This window comes from Desarmillaria tabescens (assembly GCF_030435595.1).
Source record: "Desarmillaria tabescens strain CCBAS 213 chromosome Unknown EV420scaffold_44, whole genome shotgun sequence".
Taxonomy (NCBI): Eukaryota; Fungi; Basidiomycota; class Agaricomycetes; order Agaricales; family Physalacriaceae; genus Desarmillaria; species Desarmillaria tabescens.
The window spans coordinates 1-22,110 of record NW_026848343.1 but is presented as its reverse complement, the minus strand read 5'-3'; the positions used below and the strand labels follow the sequence as shown (position 1 = coordinate 22,110).

General features: G+C 47.9%; 8 protein-coding genes across 8 annotated transcripts; 3 read left to right on the top strand and 5 right to left on the bottom strand.

Moving 5' to 3' along the window:
- Nucleotides 1-129: 129 nt before the first annotated feature.
- EV420DRAFT_870645 (uncharacterized protein) lies at nucleotides 130-613 on the top strand. The gene is made up of 2 exons (XM_060483802.1): nucleotides 130-375; nucleotides 426-613. The coding sequence occupies exons 1-2, from the start codon at nucleotides 233-235 to the stop codon at nucleotides 502-504; spliced, it is 222 nt and encodes a 73-aa protein (XP_060326077.1). The 5' UTR covers nucleotides 130-232; the 3' UTR covers nucleotides 505-613.
- On the bottom strand, nucleotides 603-2,562 carry EV420DRAFT_870683 (kinase-like domain-containing protein). Its single transcript, XM_060483803.1, has 6 exons — nucleotides 2,257-2,562; nucleotides 1,726-2,206; nucleotides 1,490-1,666; nucleotides 1,368-1,436; nucleotides 1,120-1,317; nucleotides 603-1,069 (listed from the first exon to the last, which is right to left on the bottom strand). The coding sequence occupies exons 2-6, from the start codon at nucleotides 2,089-2,091 to the stop codon at nucleotides 722-724; spliced, it is 1,158 nt and encodes a 385-aa protein (XP_060326076.1). The 5' UTR covers nucleotides 2,092-2,206; nucleotides 2,257-2,562; the 3' UTR covers nucleotides 603-721.
- On the bottom strand, nucleotides 2,233-2,878 carry EV420DRAFT_1276099 (uncharacterized protein; the record flags this gene model as incomplete). The annotated part of the gene is made up of 2 exons (XM_060467943.1): nucleotides 2,233-2,710; nucleotides 2,760-2,878. 2 exons carry the CDS (start codon nucleotides 2,876-2,878, stop codon nucleotides 2,233-2,235), a joined length of 597 nt encoding a protein of 198 aa, XP_060326075.1.
- A 4,699-nt stretch (nucleotides 2,879-7,577) lies between these two features.
- Nucleotides 7,578-9,176, bottom strand: EV420DRAFT_1313423 (kinase-like domain-containing protein; the record flags this gene model as incomplete). Its single annotated transcript, XM_060468613.1, has 3 exons — nucleotides 7,578-8,490; nucleotides 8,542-8,808; nucleotides 8,892-9,176. The coding sequence occupies 3 exons, from the start codon at nucleotides 9,174-9,176 to the stop codon at nucleotides 7,900-7,902; spliced, it is 1,143 nt and encodes a 380-aa protein (XP_060326074.1). The 3' UTR covers nucleotides 7,578-7,899.
- Nucleotides 9,177-10,951: 1,775 nt separating this feature from the next.
- EV420DRAFT_1568354 (Fungalysin metallopeptidase-domain-containing protein) lies at nucleotides 10,952-14,022 on the top strand. Its single transcript, XM_060474166.1, has 11 exons — nucleotides 10,952-11,420; nucleotides 11,469-11,937; nucleotides 11,966-12,012; nucleotides 12,066-12,241; nucleotides 12,262-12,394; nucleotides 12,442-12,647; nucleotides 12,697-13,019; nucleotides 13,073-13,179; nucleotides 13,231-13,484; nucleotides 13,541-13,739; nucleotides 13,788-14,022. Exons 1-11 carry the CDS (start codon nucleotides 11,028-11,030, stop codon nucleotides 13,815-13,817), a joined length of 2,337 nt encoding a protein of 778 aa, XP_060326073.1. The 5' UTR covers nucleotides 10,952-11,027; the 3' UTR covers nucleotides 13,818-14,022.
- Nucleotides 14,023-14,263: 241 nt separating this feature from the next.
- EV420DRAFT_1713502 (kinase-like domain-containing protein) lies at nucleotides 14,264-17,068 on the top strand (the record flags this gene model as incomplete). Its single annotated transcript, XM_060479661.1, has 6 exons — nucleotides 14,264-14,297; nucleotides 14,476-15,199; nucleotides 15,251-15,968; nucleotides 16,017-16,091; nucleotides 16,153-16,371; nucleotides 16,432-17,068. 6 exons carry the CDS (start codon nucleotides 14,264-14,266, stop codon nucleotides 16,651-16,653), a joined length of 1,992 nt encoding a protein of 663 aa, XP_060326072.1. The 3' UTR covers nucleotides 16,654-17,068.
- EV420DRAFT_1751117 (uncharacterized protein) lies at nucleotides 16,819-20,337 on the bottom strand. Its single transcript, XM_060480356.1, has 9 exons — nucleotides 19,985-20,337; nucleotides 19,587-19,768; nucleotides 19,318-19,380; nucleotides 18,562-19,260; nucleotides 18,100-18,505; nucleotides 17,794-18,054; nucleotides 17,663-17,737; nucleotides 17,371-17,607; nucleotides 16,819-17,306 (listed from the first exon to the last, which is right to left on the bottom strand). Exons 1-9 carry the CDS (start codon nucleotides 20,018-20,020, stop codon nucleotides 17,187-17,189), a joined length of 2,079 nt encoding a protein of 692 aa, XP_060326071.1. The 5' UTR covers nucleotides 20,021-20,337; the 3' UTR covers nucleotides 16,819-17,186.
- A 282-nt stretch (nucleotides 20,338-20,619) lies between these two features.
- EV420DRAFT_1713485 (NADP-dependent oxidoreductase domain-containing protein) lies at nucleotides 20,620-22,009 on the bottom strand (the record flags this gene model as incomplete). Its single annotated transcript, XM_060479660.1, has 8 exons — nucleotides 20,620-20,879; nucleotides 20,932-21,088; nucleotides 21,143-21,412; nucleotides 21,472-21,503; nucleotides 21,555-21,579; nucleotides 21,634-21,792; nucleotides 21,849-21,934; nucleotides 21,983-22,009. Coding segments are annotated over 8 exons (915 nt in total), but the record flags the coding sequence as incomplete, so codon positions are not given.
- Between the last annotated feature and the right edge of the window lie 101 nt (nucleotides 22,010-22,110).

The window sequence follows — 22,110 nt, the reverse complement described above, 5'->3', positions numbered from 1 at the left end:
GCACAAACATAAACGTTTGAAATAAGCATCGTCTATCAATACATCATTCCTGACCTCATCGAGTACACACAGTGAACGGTCGAGATTTTGGTTCTTCAACTTCTTGAAGTACGGCTCTTCGCGACTGGATTTGTTTGATCGTACTATCCACGACGAACTTTGACATAAATTGGGCAGGACTTAGTTGGCTGTGCGGACGATTCACTACGCCCCCTGCCATGCTGCTCCGTACATGCCGAAACGCATGACCACGGTGAATCGTGATAGAGCGATTGCTGTCGCGTCTATCTTATCAACTCTCACATTTTCCATGGCCGTGGACTCCGACGGCCAAGTCATCGAACCTAGTGATATCTTTACCGACTCCTTTATTAGGTATGCTCGCAACATCTCATTGCATCTGAGTTATTCTGAATTCCCCATAGCTTTCCCTTACCTTTCAAATGTATCATCAAGGCCCGTTCCGCTCAGGCGGAAGCGGTAATAAAATCCGGTGGATTGTAACGATGCAATAGACTTGAGTGGTCCAGCCTGCCTACGCCAAAGTCTATATAACATATATAACATGATGTACTTATCCAGAACGAAATTCTAATCGATGCGAATATAACTATCCTCTGTTCGTCCTTAATTGGATAATCCGCAGCAGAAACAGAACTACAATAGTTAGAAATGGTGAGTGAACCAGTCAAGCTGAAAACAGAAACGCCGCAATAGGATTTCAGACAACGGCTCGACCCCCAAGATTGAACAACTGAGGGAGCCCCGGGGGAATGATTAATTTCCCTGCTAAAGCCTGATTACGAAGTCGTATTGGGACAGATCTATCCCATTTCGACTCGGTCGTTGTCACATTCTCTGACCCGTACAGAGACGCCCTGACATCCAGAATAGTCGGTCGATCCTCAGGTTCATAAGACCAACACTTAGTCATGACTTCCCACCACAACCCAGCATGTCCAGTAGACCCCAGGTGCTTCGGATACGGAGGATGCATCTTGTCGAGGCATACATTCTTGATGACGACACCATCTTTGAGGTCACTCCAGGGTATTGTCCCATCAAACACCTTATCAAGGTCAGAATCCATCAAGAGCAGTTCGCCTGAGAAACACGCACCTCAAAATACACACATGCTAGAGAATATACGTCAGCTGAAAAGGTGTTCAGGCCACCATTGAGAACTTCTGGCGCCTGCCATCTTACAGTGCCGCCTCTGTGTGACGACGACGTTGCAAAGCTTGTAACACCCATCACAAAGGATATACCGAAATCCGCGATAACGGCTCTACCGTCGTCAGTGATCAATATGTTATCCTTGGTTTGATTTAGCAAATATCGTCTACGAAGTATGCCCAAGCACGTACCCCTTTAAGATCTCCATGGACGATGGATAGCGTGTGTAGGTAGTTCATACCCTGCGTAACGTCTAGAGCCTACTTATTTTTCAGAATTATTGATACAAAAAGGGGAAACCGTTAGTTCTTACGAGTTTGTGTCGATCAGGATTATCAGTTTTTTTCATATATTGACGAAGAGATCCGTTGACCATGAATGGTGATACGAGACAGTAGGTAGAAGGGGCAGAATCACGATAAATGCCGTAGAAAGGCAGGACATTGGGGTGATCGCACTGCCTCCAGATGATGGCCTCTCGTCTTATTTTCTGGTATAGAAGGAAACGATAAGCTAACACATTGATTTGTGAATAATGAAGCCACACACCCGTAGGACTTTATCGACATTATTGTCACTTGTGTATATTCTTCCTTGTTTCACAGCAACTTCCATTCCTCCGACCTTACCTCTCCACAGGTCACCAAAATGACCTTTGGCAAATGGGTAATATTCCGTCCTTTCGAAACCGCTAAGCATGAGACACCGAGGTACACAATCGTGAATACGCGTCAACTTGAGAGAGGTTTTGAAAAGGGCGCGCTTGGATATCATTGGTAGACCCGACACATCTAGAAGCTGGCCAAAATTACCAAAATTATGAAAGGTTCCAAAGACATGACTTCCAACATACATCCTGAAGGAAGTCCAAAGTGCACTGTGCTTCTTTGGCCGAAAAACCGAGTAGCTGATCATGTACACTTGATTTGGAAAGGACTTCGGTGACTTGCTTCACCACGTTGTTTATACTGATGTTCATGTCATTGCCCGGTTCTGATCTTGGTCTGGGCAAAAGCACGTCTAGAATAGCCTGCCTCTATTATAGATGCACAAACTCTAGCGGAGTAAGTGTAGACTCACCTCATCCTCTTGGTCCTCATCAGCAGGTTTAACACGTTTATTTTTGGGTCTCGGTTTATCAGAGGGTGCTTGGCCGTTCAGCAGAGGGTCACGGTCGCGATCACGAACGCTCCTCTCTTGTAAAGGATTGAACTCTGGGACACGGAAGACGCCGTTTGCTTGTGGGGTTATCGAACGAAAGCCGAGCGGAGGATATATTGTGAGAGGTGGTGTGATGTTTGAGGGGTACGGAAGGAGGTTAGGGCCAAGCTCGCTGGGTGGCTTTATTATTCTTGTAGATCTAAAATTGTCGGGGCCTCCCGTCAACGTTCCCTGTGGGGTACTGATGGTGACTGTATTTGAAGATACGTCTACACAATACCCAACTGGGAGGAACGTGTTGAATCCTCTGATTAGAACAGGGTTCCCGTGGAAAAGTTGTGATATCCGTTGCATGACGCCGAAAATATCGATGCTGAGGGAGTAGGTGAGTAAAAATGTTGGAGTCAAATGCTACGACGCACTCTTGGCTATCGAAATCATGTATAAGCTTCAAAAATTGGCTGTAAACCTCCGGCTCGTCTTGGTACTGGACCTTAACTGCTTCCTTGTAGCTCAGCGGAATCGTGACGTTCAACGACATTCCGGCTTCAGGCGCTTTTGACTGTCCTGCAGCAGCCTCGCCTGGATGAGGAATCATCGCTGGCTTCGGTGTCCTTGATTTTACTTTTGAACTGGAGGAAACACGTGGGAGAAACGAGGTCTCTTCGCTAGTAGCATGCGCCAGGACCTCTGGTTTCAATAACGGGCTGTCGGCGTGCCCAGGAGGATGAAGAGGGTTCTCTGAAGGTGCCACAGACAACGATGATGGTTCAGGAATGGGTCTGATATCGGCGTCTGCGGCGCCAGTTCGAGAGCCATATTGTTGAGGGAAAGGTGTTTCCAAAGGTAGTACATCCATTGTGACAACGGGGTAGTGGGTGTTAGAGTCTAACCAGTCGCACTGTCAGCTGTAAGCTGATGACAATCGATCAACTAGTAAAGCGGTTGCCAGAGTTGATCGATTGTATCAACTGGTGAAGTGAAGACCGACTTGAGTCCACAGCTCTTCGATGTTGATCTGTTTGACTCTATTTGCTGCATTTCCTGCGATATCAAGCAACTGAACAGTCACCTAGAACACAACGTAGAATTTCACCCGATAGTTATACATTCCATAGAGCCGGCAAGTAGAAGAACACTGTCAAAACGAGTAGTGGCTGTGTAATCGTACAATACGGTAGTGACCCCCGCATTCCCGGGCCACCTATTCAGAACATCATTTAATATGGACCGTGGGATTACCCACATTCTGCGAGCACAGATAAGTATTTAACGACAGAATAGAATGACTGGAGACCTACAGGTAACAGACGGTACCTCGGGTAATCCCGAAGAGTGGAGAAATCGTCGCCAGAAAAGACGATTATTTCATCCACTGAAAAGCGACAGAATTGCTCGTTATATGTCCCAAAACAATATCTATGAGTCCAAGAGTGATACGAAAAGAAATGAAAGAGATACGGCGTGACGAAAACACAAGGAGTCAGGACGATGCGAAAGGACGCAAAGAAATTATCGGAGGCCCCAGGAAGCTCCCGCCAAGGTTTGTTTTTAGCATATTTTAGGCCTCCCAAAAGCAAGATCTTTGTCCGTAGAGAGCATATTTCAGACCCACCCTTTTCCGTATATAGCTGGGGGAATGGTTCCTAGTGGGATCTCCGTAATTGACGAAGCGCATCGCGAAGACTTGTTGGTGAAGTGACACCCAAATTTCATCCAGAAAATGTCGCAGACGACAATGGCCGAAATTTGTCCCGGTGCGGTCCATCCCAACACATGCCTTGGAGTCCTCGGTCGCGGTCTACCGTCTTTTTTTTTTTTGGACTCTGCATTTAATTAACTGCAACAAGTAAACTATCTACTAAGACGCGGTGGCGGGGCCAATGCTCAGGCTTCCTCCTCCCTCTTGCACCTGATCCCTCCATTCAGTATTCTATTTTCCAAACTCGGGCGTGTTGGCGTTGTGTGTGGAGTATAGCAACGGACTTGTGAGGTGTTTATTTGCCCTTGGCTCGGGCGGGTGCTTTTCGATCTGCGGGTGGCCATGGCCGTGGTTTTAGCAAGCGTCATCGTGTTTCGGTGTGATGGTTTGCTCTCGGGATTATCCATGTTCATCCTCCGACTCCCCTTCTTCGTCCTCCCACCATTCTCTTTCGTCCTCTTCGAATTCTGGCATTACGTGGGGCTCTTGGCTCTCCCGTCCTTGTGAACGCCCCTGAGTCCTCAATAAACTGGCTTAGTGCCTCGATTCCCTCCCTCGTGCCGAGAATATCCGGCAAGTATAGCGACCTTGAGGTTTTTCGGAGCTCCTCCCGTTGGTTCTCATATAAGTGGCATTCACGTATTATGTGTTCACGCGTCTGGTACCTTTCGCCGCATGGGCAGTCAACGTTCTCGGATGGTACGAATCGGGAATAGTACTCGCCTATATATCCGTGTCCTGTGCGGCATTGTAGAACCCGGCCGAATAACTCGCGCTTGCCTGCCAAGTCGCAGAGGTGGCGTGTGGGCTTCAATGATGGTGGGAACCTGTTTGCTGTTGCGAAGCGGCCGTATTTCGGGTTCCCTTCCCACTGTTTCTTCCACTCTTCTACTGTCTTCGCTTTCGCCTCCCTCCTTGTATTTGCCCTCGTCTTTCCTGTGTTCTCCACTGATTTCTCAGCGCCTCTCTTGGCTAGGGAGTCTGCTCGTTCATTTCCCATGACATCCTTGTGTCCTGGACACCATGCTATTTCGACCGTGTGTGTTAGGTCCCTGTCTAGGAACTCCTGGATGCATCGATGGAATACAATGCAGAAGGCTTGGCCCGTTTTGGGTAGTGGGTCGAAGATTGCCTCTATGGCGGATGTGTTGTCTGCATAAAAGTGTACGTGCTTCATGTCCTCGTCTTGTTTCGCGTGGTGTGTTGCTTTGGCTGATCCCATTGCCAGTGCTGCCATCTCCCTGTCGTATACTTCTGCCTTGTCGCCCAGCCCCATGCTTAGCTCGAAAGCTTGTGTCCCATCTCTGAATGCCACCAGGCCTGCTCCTACCCGTCTGTGTCCCCGTATATCCCGCTGTGATCCGTCTGTGTAGACCAGTAGGTGTTCTGGGGTTTTCAGCCGACGGATGATGGTGTTATGTTGTTGTGCTACTTCGTCCTTCGTCATTCCGTTCGTGCCCGAGATGATGAGTCTGTTTCCGTAGTCGCGTTCCGTCGCGGTCTACCGTCTGACGCTACCCTTACCCACACTCACAGGACTAAAGAGAGAGAAAGCAAACCGTGTATCAGTACGCATCTCTCATACTTGGCATATAACGTGCATATGTCTGGCCGACAGAATTTGGGCGGAATACAAGCGAAGAGTTCCGAGTCCTGTGTATACAGGTCTTGGTCTTATGCTGTCCTGAAGATTTCGGTGGCGGTGCAATTTCATTAAGTCCGGGCATGGTATCCGACGGCATTAGCCGATTTGCAAACCGCCTCCTTTGTCTTCAGTCTTCCGTATGGTGTCCTCTCAAGGCTCTTTCCGCCTGTCCTTCATTGTCGAGAATCTCCGCGATTTTTATTCAATAGCTTCAGATATTCTCAAGCGTGCTTCCCGAGGTACCCAGTAGGATTTGTTCTTGGCGTCCTGTCTTTGGCACGATAGCAACCTCCTGGACTTTGGGAATTCGGTAGGAAGGCTCGGTAGCTGAGAAGTGACAGGCGTAGGTCGGAACTTGAGCTTGAACTCGGAAGTCAGGCTTGCAGCTGGGGCCTTCACTCGCCGACTCTTGCTTGAGCTGTGAGGACGGTCGAAATGTCTGTGAACCCGGTGCGTGTTCTAACCTGTTTTCCCTTTCCATACTGAAAGAAATTTGCTCAGTGAATATAATGTACGGTAGCTGTGCCATATGTTATCTCCTATGTCGACCCTGCCCCAACTCCTCGATGCTATTACTTCTGTTCTCCGCGCCAGTTGCCACCGTCTACAGCGCCATCAAGTGCAACTAAATCATTCAAGTAACTGTATCATCTTTAATGCTGGTGAAGGTCCCAACCATCTCGCTGTGCACTATGCCCGTGTTCCGTGGTTTCCGATTTATGACATTGACTCTAGTGTCGATAAGAAGAGACTGTTGCTCGGCGATGCGGTCCGGATCGGCATGTCAAGGTTGCAACCGGTGGATTAGGACTTGGCTTGTTGTCACTGCTGCGCTCATGAAATGGTCTCGCTTGTGATACATCGTCTGTGCTAATATCCAGATGGTGACTTAGGTGTAACATTGAACAATGAGCACCCCCATTTTCTTCGAGGTCGGCATTTCCTCTTGATGTATTGGTCCATTGTCTCATGACCTTACAGAGCGCCATGATTTCTATGCTGGGAAGCTTTGGACATCGCCGTTTGCAGGCGCGTAACAGTCTACTTTGTCCCCAAGGATTTCAAGGAGGTTCAGAAGCAATCTCGGGGTTCTTCTAATTCGTGATGTGTTTCGTTTTCTGCTCTTTGCTTTCATTCTTGTATTCTCCTATGTCGTACGGTCTATCTAATCTAATATACATCTGTTCTTTGGCATATATGATTGCTTTGCAGAACTACTGTTCCCCGCTATAGTTCTCGTCTTTCAGCTGTCTTGTTTGGGCCTCTGAATGCAACTTGCCTAAGGTGCATACAATGATTCCGAGGCGCCATAGGGATGCACCTCTTCTGTCCATTTTTATCTATAATTGTGATTGTTCTGATTTATTCTGATATCAGCGGATAGTGTGCTCCGACGTTTCCTACAGTTAACATGTCTTTTGCAATATTACTGGGTACTGTTACTAGCACTTCCCCCCATTCACACAGGGCTCGGATATGCCACGCCTCGCGATGGCCCACCACTTCATACGTCCAGCCCCAATGGACAAGAATGCCAACACCGTAGCCATACAATTACCGTCCTTTATAAAATTTTATCACATATCTCATGACTTCGACCGTTTCCATTAATACGTGTAACCTTACTTACAACGAGCTACCGAGGTAGACTAGTTTATTATTTACCTGAGCTGTATCAGCAGGGGTGGCCAATCAATCTAGTTTCATAGTTTCTACCTACCGACGGCCAAGTCATCGAACCTAGTCATCACCGATGTCTTTACCGACACCTTCATTAGGTAGGCTCTCAAGATCTCATTGCATCTGTTTTCTGAATTCCCCATAGCTTTGCCTTACCTTTCAAATGTACCATCAAGGCGCGCTCCGCTCAGGCAGAAATGGTAATAAAATCCAGCGGTTTGTAATGGTACAGTAGTGACTTGAGTGGTCCGGTCAACCTACGCTCAAGTCTATATAACATATGTATTTATCCGGAACGAAATTCTAATCGATGCGATTATAACTGGGTACCTTAAGTTGAGAGCTATGGCATCCAGACTAGTGAAAGCTTTCATAAACTCCTTCCGCGCCCGATGCTTGTATTTTTCTTCGTCCCCAATAGGATAATCCACAGTGCAAAGAGAATTCCAACAGATAGAAATGGTGCGTGAATCCGTTCAGTTGTAAACAGAACTTACAGAAGCGTCACGATAGGATTTCAGACAACGGCAAGACCCTAAAGTTTAAACAACTGAGGGAGGCCCAAAGGAATGACTAACTTCCCCTGGGCTAACGAACGATTATGAAGTGCTGGGACAGATCTATCCCATTTCGACTCTGCCATTGGCATATTATCTGTCCCGTGCAGAGACGCCATGACACGTAGAAGAGTCGGCCGATCCTGAGGTTCGTGAGCCCAACACTTAGTCATGACTTCCCACCACAACTCAGCATGCCCGGTTGACCCCAGGTGCTTAGGATATGGAGGACACCTCTTGTGGATAGTGACATGCATGACAACCGCGCCATCACTGAGGCCGCTCCAAGGTATTGACCCATCAAACACCTTAGACATAGTTAGAAAGCACAATTCATTAAAAGCGGCTCGCCTGAAAACACGTACCTCAAAATATACACACGCAAGTGAATATACATCAGCTGGAAAGCTATTCGGACTACCGTTGAGGACTTCTGGTGCTTGCCATCTTACAGTACCACCCCTGCGCGACGACGACGACGACGTCGCAAAAGTTGTGACACCCATCACAAAAGATATACCAAAGTCAGCGATAACTGCTCTACCGTCACCGGTGATTAATACGTTATCCTTGATTTGGTTTAGTAAGATATCGTCTACGAAATATGCTTTGGAACGCACCCCTTTGAGGTCGCCATGAACGATGGACAGCGTGTGCAGGTAATCCATACCACGCGTAATGTCTAGAGCCTGCTTATTTATCAGAATATTGATATAAATGAGAAAACGGTCAGTTCTTATGAGTTTGTGTCGATCAGGATCATCAGTTTTGGTCATATATTGACGAAGAGATCCGTTGACCATGAATGGTGACACGAGACAATAGGTAGAAGGAGCAGAATCGCGATATATGCCGTAGAAAGGTAGAACATTGGGATGATCGCACTGCTTTCAAATGATGGCCTCTCGCCTCAGTTGCTATAGGAAACATTAAGCTGATATGAGTCGTGACAGATAAATTAATAACCTACCTGCAGGACTTTTTTATTACTGTCACTTGTGAATATCCTCGCTCGTTTGACAGCCACTTCCATTCCCTCGACCTCTCCTTTCCACAGCTCGCCAAAATGTCCCAGGGCCAACGGATAATCTTCCGTCTTTTTGAAGTCTCTAAGCATGAGACACTTAGGTACGCAATCGTGAATACACGTCAACTTGAGAGAGGTTTTGAGAAAGGTGCGCTTGGATATCATTGGTAGGCTTGATACATCTAGAAGCTGGCCAATGTTGGAATATCTATAAAATCTGGAAGACATAAGCTCCAACATACATCCTGAAGGAAGTCCAAAGTGCACTGCGCTTCCTCGACCGATAAACCAAGTAGTTGATCGTGTATGTTGGAATTTGAAAGTGCCTCGGTGACTTGCTTCACTACATTGTTTATATTGATATTCACTCCATGCCTTGGTTCTGATCTTGGTCTGTCCAAGGGCACTTCTAAAACAGCCTGCCTCTGGTACAGATACGCAAACTATGGCAGAGTAGGTGTAAACCCACCTCGTCCCCTTGGTTCTCATCTGTCGCTTTGGCCACTTTGTGCTTGGGTGCGTTCAACGGGGGGTCATGGACACAGTGATGAATGCTCTTCGCTTTTGCTGGGGCGCGGAAAGGGAGAGGGAGGTACATCGGGACTAGACGGGACATCAGGAAACACGGAAAAGCTGATTTGTGGGCGTAGCATCTTGCGAGTCAATTTTCATATTTCTCTACAGTCATATGACGTCATAAATTGACCTACTTAGTCCTGTGACAGTACCTTGTATGTTGCAAGTCACCTTGGTAACGACTTTGATACCGGTCTACTTTCGTATACATATTGATGCCAATGAATTGCTGAAAATTAAATACAAATACAAAAGTGGGAACAAACACGACTTACACGCAAGTTCTTTTGGTGGCGGAAGGCTTATTCATATCATTAGCCTCCCGTATTTCTTTTCCTGCTGGCTCTTTGCAGTCTGATGGGTGGATAACCGATTGAAAGGGTGAAGGAATATTATTAGTGAGGGTTTGCAGACACACCGTATCTTGGTAGTATTGAACGGTTCCTCCAACTCCGAGAACTGTCGATGGATCCGGAGTTTGTCGTAATATCCGGTTACTTTGTATCCTTTGGAAGCAGCACTAGACCTACAGAGACTTTGACAGGCAATTGTAAGGTAATCTCCTAGGATAGTGACGTCATCGAGGCCTGGTGATGGGCGTGTGCCTCTATTCAAGACAGGTCTAGCCTTCGGAGACTTGCACTGCGAACGTAAAAGTTTGAGTATGTCCCATAGAATACATGTACACGCAACCAGTGTCAAGATTTTAGTTCTTGAGATTTGTTTGATCGTATTCACGCCAAACGGATATAACGCATGGCCGGCTCCAATCAAAGCAGTAACGTCGGTGAGGACAACTGCCAAGGCGCTTATCCCCGATGTCAGTGTCATATGGAATGTTAGATTTCCACGTCCACATTCGGAGAATTCATGCTGTGCCGCAGTTCCCTGTCGTTGAAGCCGGTAAAAGATATGATTACGCCTCTGCTCTCAGTACTAGGGAAGGAAGCTCTTCGGCAAATATAAGTGAAAACATTTGATTTGCCTTGATTTTGATACAGCAATATCTTTCACATGCCCCGATATAAGGATCATCCCAAGCTCCGGAGCCTGCTCCCCTTCGGATCGCGGGGAACTTGGACAACGTTTTTCTTGACCATGAACAAAATATTGGGGAAACCTTATCGGAACGAGGTTTCAACGAGGTGGCAAGAAAAAGCATGGCCGAAATCCCAGTCAGCGTCAACTCGTCAATAGGACAAGTCTCGGTGTCAGCATTAGTGTAGGTAATGTAATGGAACTGGATACTTCAGCCTAAGTAACACGTTAGAAGGACCCAAGTCAAGGAAAGAAACGTCGTGATTGTGCCGAAGAAGGAAATGACAGAACATGACTAATCATCGGCACGCGATCCGAGCGTGGCAACAATCCTTATCTCACCCCTTTGAGCAGTGTTGCGTACGCAAGCTCTCTTGAACTTCAACTACCACCATCACCCTTTTGCCTATATTGCCCCTCCTTGCGACCTGCTACAACAACTAACTTGCCGTCCCCTCTTTCTCAATGCGTTGTTTAGTCATCGCGTCGCTGGCCGCCCTAGCGGTAGCCCACTCGAGTCACTCGAGCCCCACAAGACTACGGAAGTCGTTGGGATTCGGTCCTGTTCATCCTCATGCGGTGTATCACTCCAGTCCTTATCAGATTACCACGAACGGTTTCCTTCCGTCGGCTCTCATAGAAGACCCTTTTGAGGTCGCGAAGCTCTTCATAGAGGATATCCTGGTCGACCAGCTGTCAGATACCAGCTCTTATAGAATTCGGAAGGATTCCTATACCGACAAGAATACCGGCATTACCCATGTCTATGTTCGCCAGATTGTTAATGGCCTAGAGGTTGTTGATGGTGATATGAACATTAATATCAAGGATGGTTTGGTGATATCATACGGTAACTCGGTGAGTTCTGCGTTCTCTAGTCTTGAGCTTCGCCAAACTTGTCTTCAGTTCTACAAAGGTCCGATTCCCCAGGCCTTCTCGAATCCCGACCTCGATGACATCCGTCACCCCCACCGAGAGTACTGCGAGGAGCTCGAGGTCGAGATGAAGAGTCGTCTTGATTCCTTCCTAGGACAGTACGGACAGACCGTCATGGAGGAATTCGGTTCTTGGGAATCTCACCCTAAATTCCGCTCGTTCTTTGGACCCCTAGCGCATATACACACATCCAACTGCCGTGCTACGCATCTTCCTTATGACATGGCCTCCTCACCCGAGGTCGACTTCGCTGACGTTCGACCTGCTCTTCTCCAATTTATGCTGGCGGCAACCCCTAATGACCATATGGTCAATGACATTCTCGCCAACTATGACGACTACCTCGCAAAGATGTCCATCTCTCAGGAAGATCACTTTGTTAGTCCCGATGAACCTGTCGTCATGTCTATCGACAACGTCCCGGATACTGTCAATCCCTGTGAGGTCGAGCTTGACCTACATTCAAGTACCTAGCAAGAAGGGCGACAGTACCGACCTCAACCTAGTGTGGAGGGTAAGTGGACGATCCTTCTTCAATCGTAAGTCGCAACTTAATACAGCCCATAGTTCGAAGTCGAGATGGAAGACAATTGGTATGATGCCGCCGTTTCCGCTACTTCCCCTCACCGTATCATCTCCGTGGTCGACTGGGCGTCGGATGCCCCTATCCCTACCCCGGAACCCTCCGTCGAGCCGGCTACTTACAACATCTTTGGTTGGGGTACAAATGATCCCGAGGAATGGTAAACGCATCCTCGTGAAGGAGAACTTCGACATTTTGGCATCCCCCGCCGGTTGGCATGCAATTCCTTACGCCAACGACCCAGTCTCTGAAAGGCGTCAAACTCAACAGCAAGCAGTTCTGGAGGAACACCACAACGACCTGGGGTAACAACGTAAGTTGTGCTCTGATATAGATGGACTACTAGCTGAGGGTCCGTAGGTCTTTGCGCAGGAGAACTGGGAAGGACAGAACTCTTTCATCGACAACTACCGTCCCGATGCAGGTGTCAATAAAGTCTTCGATTACAAGTACGCTCCAAAGGCCACCGAGAAGGTCGATGCGCAGGACGAGGCATATAGTTACATCAATGCTACTGTCACTCAGCTGTTCTACACTACCAACATCATACACGACTTCTACTACAGGTGCATATACTCTCTCCTGTAGCTTCTTCCTTCTAACTCGCTTCTTCAGGTACGGATTTGATGAGGTGTCTGGCAACTTCCAGCAGCACAACTTCGGTCGTGGAGGCGAGGAGAACGACGCCGTTATTGCCAATGCTCAGGACGGTTCCGGTTATAATAACGCTAATTTCATGACCCCGCCTGACGGCCGTAACGGACGAATGAGGATGTACTTGTGGAACACTGCTTTGCCTTACAGAGACGGTGATATGGAAGCAGGCATCGTCATCCATGAATTGAGTCATGGTTTGAGCACTCGATTGACTGGTGGACCTGCGAGTTCATCGTGCTTGGGCTGGGGTGAGAGTGGTGGTATGGGTGAGGGCTGGGGAGGTAAGCAAGGCTGTTGTCCTCATCATCGCGCCATCGTTAATCATGGCATACAGACTTTTTGGCTACTACCATCCGAAGCACGAGCAACTACTCTGACTTCCCTATGGGTGCATGGGCCGCTAATCGCGCACAGGGTATCAGGAACTACCCCTACTCCCTCGTACGTTGATTTGCAGTCCTTTCTCCTCGTCATTCCAACATACTTTCGTAGAACGATACCATCAACCCTTCGACCTACCAGACTCTGGACAAGCCCGGCTACTGGGGCGTCCACGCAATTGGTGAAGTCTGGGCTCAGATACTCTGGGTTGTCGAGCAGCGTCTCATTGCCGTACACGGCTTCAACGATGACCTATTCCCTCCTGCACCCTTGGCTGATGGTACTGTCCCCGAGGGCAAGTTCTACCGACCCCGTGTTGGCAAGAAACCTTTGGTGCCCAAGCATGGTAACACGTTGATCGTCCAGTGTGTCTCCCCTTTCCTTACTACTCTTCGCGGGACTCATCTACTTCTGCGATTAGGCTCGTTATCAACGGAATGAAACTTCAACCCTGCCGACCGGGCTTCTTCGAAGCTCGTGATGCGATCATCCAAGCTGATGAGCAGCTCACTGGGGGAGAGAACTTCTGTACGCTGTGGAATGCCTTCGCGGAGCGTGGGCTTGGCGTGGATTCGAGGGTTGACGGTAAGACTCCTTGGGGTGGAGGAATTAGAACGAATGTGAGTTGGTTTCTGCTTTCGTGAAGGATGTTACTGATGGAATCATAGGGTTATGCCGTTCCCACTGCTTGCCAGTGAGCGTTAATGAACATTCTAGATCACCGCTATATCTACTACACATCTATACACCCCCATGTACAATTAGTTATAACTACTGTTTTGGTTTCAATGCGTGTGCGATCTCGACCGAAGTCGGTATACTGGAGGTGCGTTATCGACCTTACGGACTTACGGACTACTGTCACGGAATTTTGAGTCTGAAATCGGGGGTGGAATGTGTTTCTATGCGCATTGCGCAGATTCCTTTTGATAGAAATACTTTAAACTTGGAACTCTGATTTCCCGCGCTATATCACGTGAAGTGACATCATGGAGTCAATTCAACCGTTCGAATCTCTGAATTTTTTTGCCTGTTACTGCTGTTGTATCATGGGTTGAACGTATGTCATGATATCCGTGGAGCATCGTTTCCACTTTGTGATAGACGCCTTAAGCTGGACCTGCGGAACACTGCCTTATTCCCAATGTCTTTTCTTAGCGCGGATTGTGGCATGTCAAGTTCCTGCTAACCATCCCTTGCTTACCCTCCTTCTAGTGACAAAGACCTTTAAACTGTCCTTCTCGGCTATCTCCGAGCTTCTGGGAATGTCGGTTCACGGTTCCACATTACTGTCCCAGTTTTTTGCGGAAATTTTGGTTATACAACGCGTATGTGCCACGGTCTATCCTTTTTAAGGCCTTTATAACAGCAATGCATCCAGGCGCGTGCATGAATACGATGTGTATGCTAACAAACTCTCGGAAGTACGCCCCGACGTCGTCAAGCCCGACATATCAGTTTTCCAAGACCTGATACGAGGGGAACTGTGGCCAGGCACCCAGCGGGCGTTGTCCGAGGCAGAAACGTCTTTTGGGAAGCTGCAGTATCGGGCCGAAGAAATTCTCAGTGACATCATCTATGCTGTTAATCTCCCGAAATTTCAACGTGATGGATGCAAATCCATCCCGATCGAATCCTCTTCGATTAACCTTCTTATCAAATACCTCGTCTTTCTTCGCTTCAGGAATAGCCCTAAGTATTCTGAAATCGTACATCGCCTTTTCTATGATTCCGACACAAAAGGAAGACTGGACTTCACTCTGTTCGGCCATCTGTTTTCCCAAATTCGGTGCATGGTCTTCCTCAAGTCCATTGCCAAATTTCTTCGTTCTGACTCAAACAAGAGGCCGACCACTTGGGACATTGAAGATCCGTTCAAGCAGGGTAGGAGTTGGCAGATGCCGAATGTACGTGCAGACGTCATCGAAGAAGCCATTAACTTGTACTGCTGGAATGTTGCCGATGGCTCGAACATCGTCGTCGGCGTCACATCCGATGAGAAAGTCGAGTTCCTGTTGTCAGATGGGTGTTATGGGACGCTGGATGAGAGCTTTGGACTGAAGGTCGGAGATGACAATGTGTAGGTCTCCTTCCAAGCCTCAGCAGTGTACCTTGCTCAACGATATTGCAGCGATGAACGCGATTTTTTCTTCCCTATCCTCCCCACCGTTGCTGTGTACATCCTCGGTACAATCACCAGATCCTCGCATCCGCGTCCCGCCGAAATTGTTCTTGACCACGAGTCCGAGATCGACGTTCACCTTCGGAACGCCATGACCCTCTCTGCCGTACCACGTATGAACCGGTCGTCATCTTCCCCGAAGCTATACTTTTCTTCCCTCCCCTCTATCACGCGTTCAATCTCATCGTACGACGAATTTCGATGCAGATGGATTCCTGAACTCTTCGTGGACTACAGTCGGCTGAAGCAGCGGTGCCGGCAAAAGTTCCTACAAGAGACTATTACGAAGATGCTTGTGATCAAGGGCGACATAGCTGTCACTGATCTAACGGATGACGTGACACTGATAGGTAGAGATGCAGTGGGCGGTGGTGCGTTCAGTGATGTATGGAAGGGGAAGTGGTGGGACCAAGTAGAAGGGAAAGAACGTGCCGTCGCGGTCAAGCTTTTACGACTTGTGATGGTTCAGAATGAGAAGGAGAAGCTGTTTAAGAGGTTGCATGCAGAAGTGTTGACTTGGCATTATTTATGCCATAGGAACGTGTCGCAACTGTACGGGATTATGCAGAGTGAGACCAGTGTTGGAATGGTTTCGGCGTGGTGCGAGCATGGGACCATCAGACACTACTTGAAGAGCGTCAATCCGAAGGCGGATCGAATGAAACTGGTAATTTTTGCCTTCCTCTCGCAGGCGTTTGCTGACACCAAGATATAGATGCATCAGATCGCATCTGGTGTCGCTTATCTTCACGATTTCAGGCCTACCATTATCCATGGTGACCTCAAAGGGGCAAGTATCTTATTCGTCATTTTGTTAATTTTTTTTCCAAGTCTTATTTCGCCGATCACAGAGCAATATCTTAATTGACCACCAAGGCTATGCGATCATCTCCGACTTCGGTTTGAGCAAGGTCATGTCAGACTTCTCGGCTTCTTCGTTCTTTGCGGGGTCGATGCGGTGGATGGCGCCGGAGATTGTTCGGGCACTCGTTGAAGTTGGGTCAGAGGCTACCATGCCGCAGGTTACGACTGCGAGTGATGTATATGCTTTTGGCTCGGTCTGTCTGGAGGTTCGTTCCAAACTCCGATTGCCTACGAAATCACTGATTGTGTTCTTACCCGTTTTGTAGGTCGTGACCGGTGCTCTGCCTTATGCATATCGAAAACATGATCCCGGAGTGATGTTTGATATAATGGCAGGGGTAAAGCCGTCAAGAGGCTCGAATATGCCTGATTGCAAAGCTTTGAGGATGCTGTTGAATAGGTGTTGGAACGAGGCGCCCGCTCTAAGGCCCAAGATGGGGGATGTGCTACAATGTCTAACGATATTGAATGCTGAAGCAGGTCTGTGAGATGTTTTTATATGTAAAATTCAAGATTCTTTGTATTGTAGCTGCATGTTTTACCGCTTGTTGTCATTCTGAAGTAAAGGATAGATAGCTCGGCTATGACAAATTTCTAGTCCAGTGGAATGTATTTTTACTTTTTTGAACTGGTCGGACGATTCCAGGAAGAAACTGATATAATTTTGGGTGTCCTTTCGCGATGAAAATACTCTGTTATTTATCATATGAAAGACTTATGAATTATTCGTGGAGGGAAGTTGAAACTGACAAGGATTTCATAACGAAACGATGACATAGGCGAATCGAACAATTTTCTCTACGGATATACATAAGGAGCAAGTTCAAGGGAAATGGCTACTTCGAAGTATCGAACGACAGTTAAACACGCAGCCTCTTCGGAAAGAATAAAAAACTAGGCATACTAGTCAAATCACGAACCATTTCCTGCATGATCATCCATCCTTATGAGGCATTTCAACACCTCACCCATCTTAGGCCTCAACGCAGCTTCTTGTCTCCAACAAGCATCCAACAGCATACTAAACGCCTCGGAATCTGGCAGTTGGCGCGCCCCTGGACGGCTTGATCCCTCTCATTATATCAATCATTACTCCAGGGTCATGCTTCCGACATGGGTAGGGCAGAGCACCAGTCATAATCTATGCAGCGCGCAACATACAAGTCTGTGACTCTGGCAAGTAGAATGGAAGATATAGAACGAACCTCTAGACAGACCGAGCCGAAAGCATAAACATCACTCGCAGTGGTCACCCGTGGCACCTTTGCCTCTGACTCGTCGTCGACAAGGGCCAGAATCATCTCCGGTGCCATCCATCGCATTGTCCCTGCGAAGAACGAAGAACACAATATCCCATCGGAAGTTGAGAAGTCTGACATGACCTTGCTCAGACCGAAATCCGTGATAATGGCATAGCCTTGATAATCAATCAAGATATTTCCCTGTCGTTGAGAAGAAGAGATATTGAAAGGGTAAAAGTCAAGGCAAGGAACCTACCCCTTTCAGGTCACCATGAACAATGGGGGGCTTGAAGTCATGAAGATAGGCTACGCCGGATGCGACTTGAATCATCTGCACTCAGCTGTTAACATAATTCCGCAGTGGGAAAAGTTGAAGAGAGTACCTACCAATTTCATCCGATTGGCCTTTGGATTGACGCTCTTCAGATAATGCTTGATAGTCCCGTGCTCGCACCACGCCGAAACCATTCCCACACTCATCTCGGTCTGCACGATCCCATACAACTGCGACACGTTCCTATGGCATAGATGATGCCAAGTCAGCACTTCTGCTTGCAGCCTCTTGTACAGTTTCTCCTTCACATTCTGTACCATCACCCGCCGTAAAAACTTGACCGCCACGGCCCTTTCCTTCTTCTCCACTCGATCCTACCACATCCCCTTCCATATGTCGCTGAAAGTACCACACGCTACCGCATCTTTGCCTATCATCGTCACATCGTCTGTCAGGTCAATGACAGCGACATCGCCCTTGACGACGAGCATTTTTGTAACAGTCTCTTGCAGAAACTTTTGCCGACATCGCTGCTTCAGCCGACTGTAGTCCGCAAAGAGTTCAGGAATCCATCTGCATCGAAATTCGTCGTACGACGAGATCGAGCGCGTGATGGAGGAGAGGGAAGAAAAGTATAACTTTGGTGAAGATTGGTTCGTACGTGGTGCAGCGGAGAGGATCATAGCATTCCGAAGGTGAACGTCTATCTCGGACTCGCGGTCAAGAACAATTTGGGCGGGACGCAAATGCGAGGATCTGGTGATTGTACCGAGGATGTACACAGCAACAGTGGGGAGGATAGGGAAGAAGAAATTGCACAGATCGCTGCCAGATCGTCGATGAGAAGGGTACACTAAACGTAAAGCACGAGCTGCACTTACACATTCTCTTCCCCCGTATCAAGTCCAAAGTTTTCATCCAGTGTGCCATAGCACGCGTCTGACAATAGAAATTCGACGTTCTCATCAGCTGTGACACCAACGAAGATCTCCGACCCTTCAGCAACGTCCCAACAATAGATGTCAATAGCGTTTTCGATGACGTCTTGACTGATAGGTGTGTCATCGACTTCCCACGTAGTGAACTTCATATTCGAGTCGGAACCAAGAAAACTTGCAATGGATTGGAAGAAGGTTCTACATTGCACTTGGGTGAATAGATACCGGTACGGCGCGACATCCAGTTTATGGTCTGTTCTGGAGTTATATAGAATCCGATGGACAATTTCAGAGTACTGGGAACTATTCCTGAATCGCAGGAAGACGAGATATTTAATGAGAAGACAGGATTTCAAGGGATCGAGTGGAATAGACTGCCTTGAGCAGTCACCTTCGGGTTTAGGCAGGCGAATAGCACGGATGATTTCTGTGAGGATTTCTTCGGCTCGGCATTGCAGCTTGGCAAAACATGCCTCTGCATCTGCAAGCGCGCACTGGGTCTCGGAATATAGTAGTTCTTCCCGAATCAGGTCTTGAAACACGGACACATCAGAATCGAAGCCATCCAAATTTACCTCCGTGAGTTCGTTCGTATACACATCGTATCTGTGCACAGGCGCTGAGCAGCAAGAACGATGGTCACTGTCAAGAAGTCACTACGGTGAGTTGAGGAAGTCGAGCCATGACACGTGCACGTACGCGTTCAATGTCCAGAAGTTCCGCAGAAACTTGGGAAAGTAATGTGCAATTGTGACCGACATTCTGTAGTGATAGATGCGTGAGTGGAACGGTAAACGCTGAATGAATACTTGCCAGGCTCTTCCCCATGCCAGAGGACATTCCCCGCGGTGTAATGGAGGCGGAAAAGAGGTGAAAAGTGACAGTGACGTAGATGTGCAGAAAGAGGATCATGGAAACCGGGCATTGGACATCGTACAGCTTTATATCAGGGCTGCACCTGTACGTACCCCATGGCCAAGGCACACGACCAGCGCCTATCAGAGAGTAGCAACTTCGTCTCCACCGACATCAGTTTGCATGTTGCGTTTTCCCCATGACGCAAATCCCCATGATAGTTGCCGCGAAACTGAATTGGAAGGCCGCTAGCGTGAGTTCTAGGTCCTGAAGTTGGGCCTCGCAGATGAACAGCCTATATCATAGCATAGCATTTCATCATTGCAGTTCTTCTGATACTTTTGAGGCTGTTGAGGATCGTGACCTGGGTAGACGTGACGTTGCTGGTCAGGGTGTACAATTACACGTCATCTACTCAGACGCCGCGTCGTCACTGGAATGGCTGTGTAGATAATGCTTATCAGCTTGCGAAGATTCGAAAACGACAGTAGGATATATCGGATTTACTTACTCTACGAATCAAACATCTTCTCATGAAATTGTGCATGTCCCAAGCTGACGCCTCGGGAGAAGTTTCCACGACTGCTCATATGCCAGAGCTTCGCCCACAGAAACAGCAAAGATGTCCGCGACCCATGCATAGCCCATCTAATACATAAAAATATGAAAGAATTCAGTCGATATACTTCATCATCATATTCGTCCTCGGCCTTGAGAGCAGTTGAGATACAAATGGTTCAGATTTGCAAAGGTATCTGGAAAGAGTCATTTAAAATCGTTAAATTCCAATTTGCGTAGTCTTCGTAGATCAAGTGGGTGAAAAGTCGAGTTGACAATATCGTCAGATTTCGTTGCGTAAGTAGGTGACGTAGTTCAAGAAATGTTTTGTCATGTGGCGATGGCTCCGCGGGGTCCGGACCGGAGTTCCCACTTTAGCAAGTTGTGGTCAAAGTGAAAAACAGACGTTGATAAGTAGAATTGTCGCAGCACATTATGACTCTTCCTTCTTGTTGTTCTTAGAATTTGTACATACTTATATGCGCCAGAACCAAACCGAAGCACGCGCGATCATGCATCCAATCTTGTCGGTGAATACTTGATCACCAGGTAATAAGATCTATCCGAGCGTATGGAGTCAATTCACACCGAAGATTCTGGTCCGGAAGCTTTATTGTCCTTTATTGAAGACATATATTGGTACAAACGTTAGTCCCATGAGTGGTGCTTCATCGGCCCCTTAAAGCTAGTTACTTGGATAACTCGGGCGTCGCCTGCAACACAGATGACATCCAGGCTGCTGAATACCTCGATCCAGGAACATCACTTTCCTCCGAGAGTTTACGGATAGCAGCAACCTCATCTTGAATGAGCTTGACCTTAGCTGCTCCCAGGTTTTCTTCCAGATACTAAGGGCAAAGGTGAGCAGAAGACAATGCCAGGATATAACCGCACGAATACCTTGATCTTCTTCGTCCCAGGAATAACAACAAAATCACCGCCTTGTGCAAGGATCCAAGCAAGAGTGACCTGACCAGGTGTCGCGTCATGCTTCGACGCAATCGCTTTCAAATGTTCGACAAGGCCAGGAATCTTGGGAAAGTTCTCCTTGGAATACCTGTGGAGACTTCATCATGATTGCGCTCATAAACAGGTGAACTCAAGGACGCACTTGGGAATAGATTTCCGGAAATCCCCTTCTTCAAAGTCATCGGGGGACTTGTATTGACCCGTGATGAGGCCCCTAGCCAATGGAGAATACGCGACGACGGTGATGCCTAGGTCTCTGGCCGTTTGCAAAATCGCGAGCTTCGGGTCTTCAATGTAGAGAACGAGGGGAGAAAATTCGACCTGAATGGCAGAGATTGGATGGATAGCATGCGCTCTACGAAGGTCCTTGGCCGTACACTCCGACAAGCCGAGATACTTCACCTTGCCCTCCCTGGCAGAGTATTTGAGCGTCAATACAAGTATAAAGCAATCGAAAAATCCTGAGCGCACTTGACGAGCTCAGCCATCGCGGTAACGGTATGCTGAAACATAGTCAGATTGAGGACATCGAGATGAAAAAAGAATAGACCAACTTCGATTGGTACGTTACGATCGGGTCTATTCAACGGTCGGTAAGGCACTACTGCAGCTCCGCTCCAATAGATTTCTTACTTGTGCTGATAGTAAAGGTCGATGTAATCAACTCCAAAGCGCTCAAGGGATTTGACGCATTGCTGTTTAACGTACTCGGGATCGCCCCGACCTCCATTCGCGGTAATGCCAAACTTGGAAGTAAGGAAAATCTCATTTCGTTTACCCGTCCGCTTGAACCTAAATATAAGCGCGTTGGTCGCACAGTCCGTTTGCAAGTGCAAATGCTGACATACCATTTTCCAATGAGAAGTTCGGAGTCCCCGTAAATGTCGGCAGAGTCCCAGTGCCTGCAGCCTTTCTCATACGCGGCATCCAGAATCTGTACTGGGTGTCAACAAGCGCCCGAATGAGCGAGAAGGGAACTGACCTTGAAACGCTCCTCGTCGGAGTCTACTTCTCTTCTCTCGGGATCATGACGGTTCCATCACGCGGCATTTGCCGGAATCAATGTCTCGCGTGGCGTCTGAGAGACGGTCCTCAGGCCGTCTCTCGTGT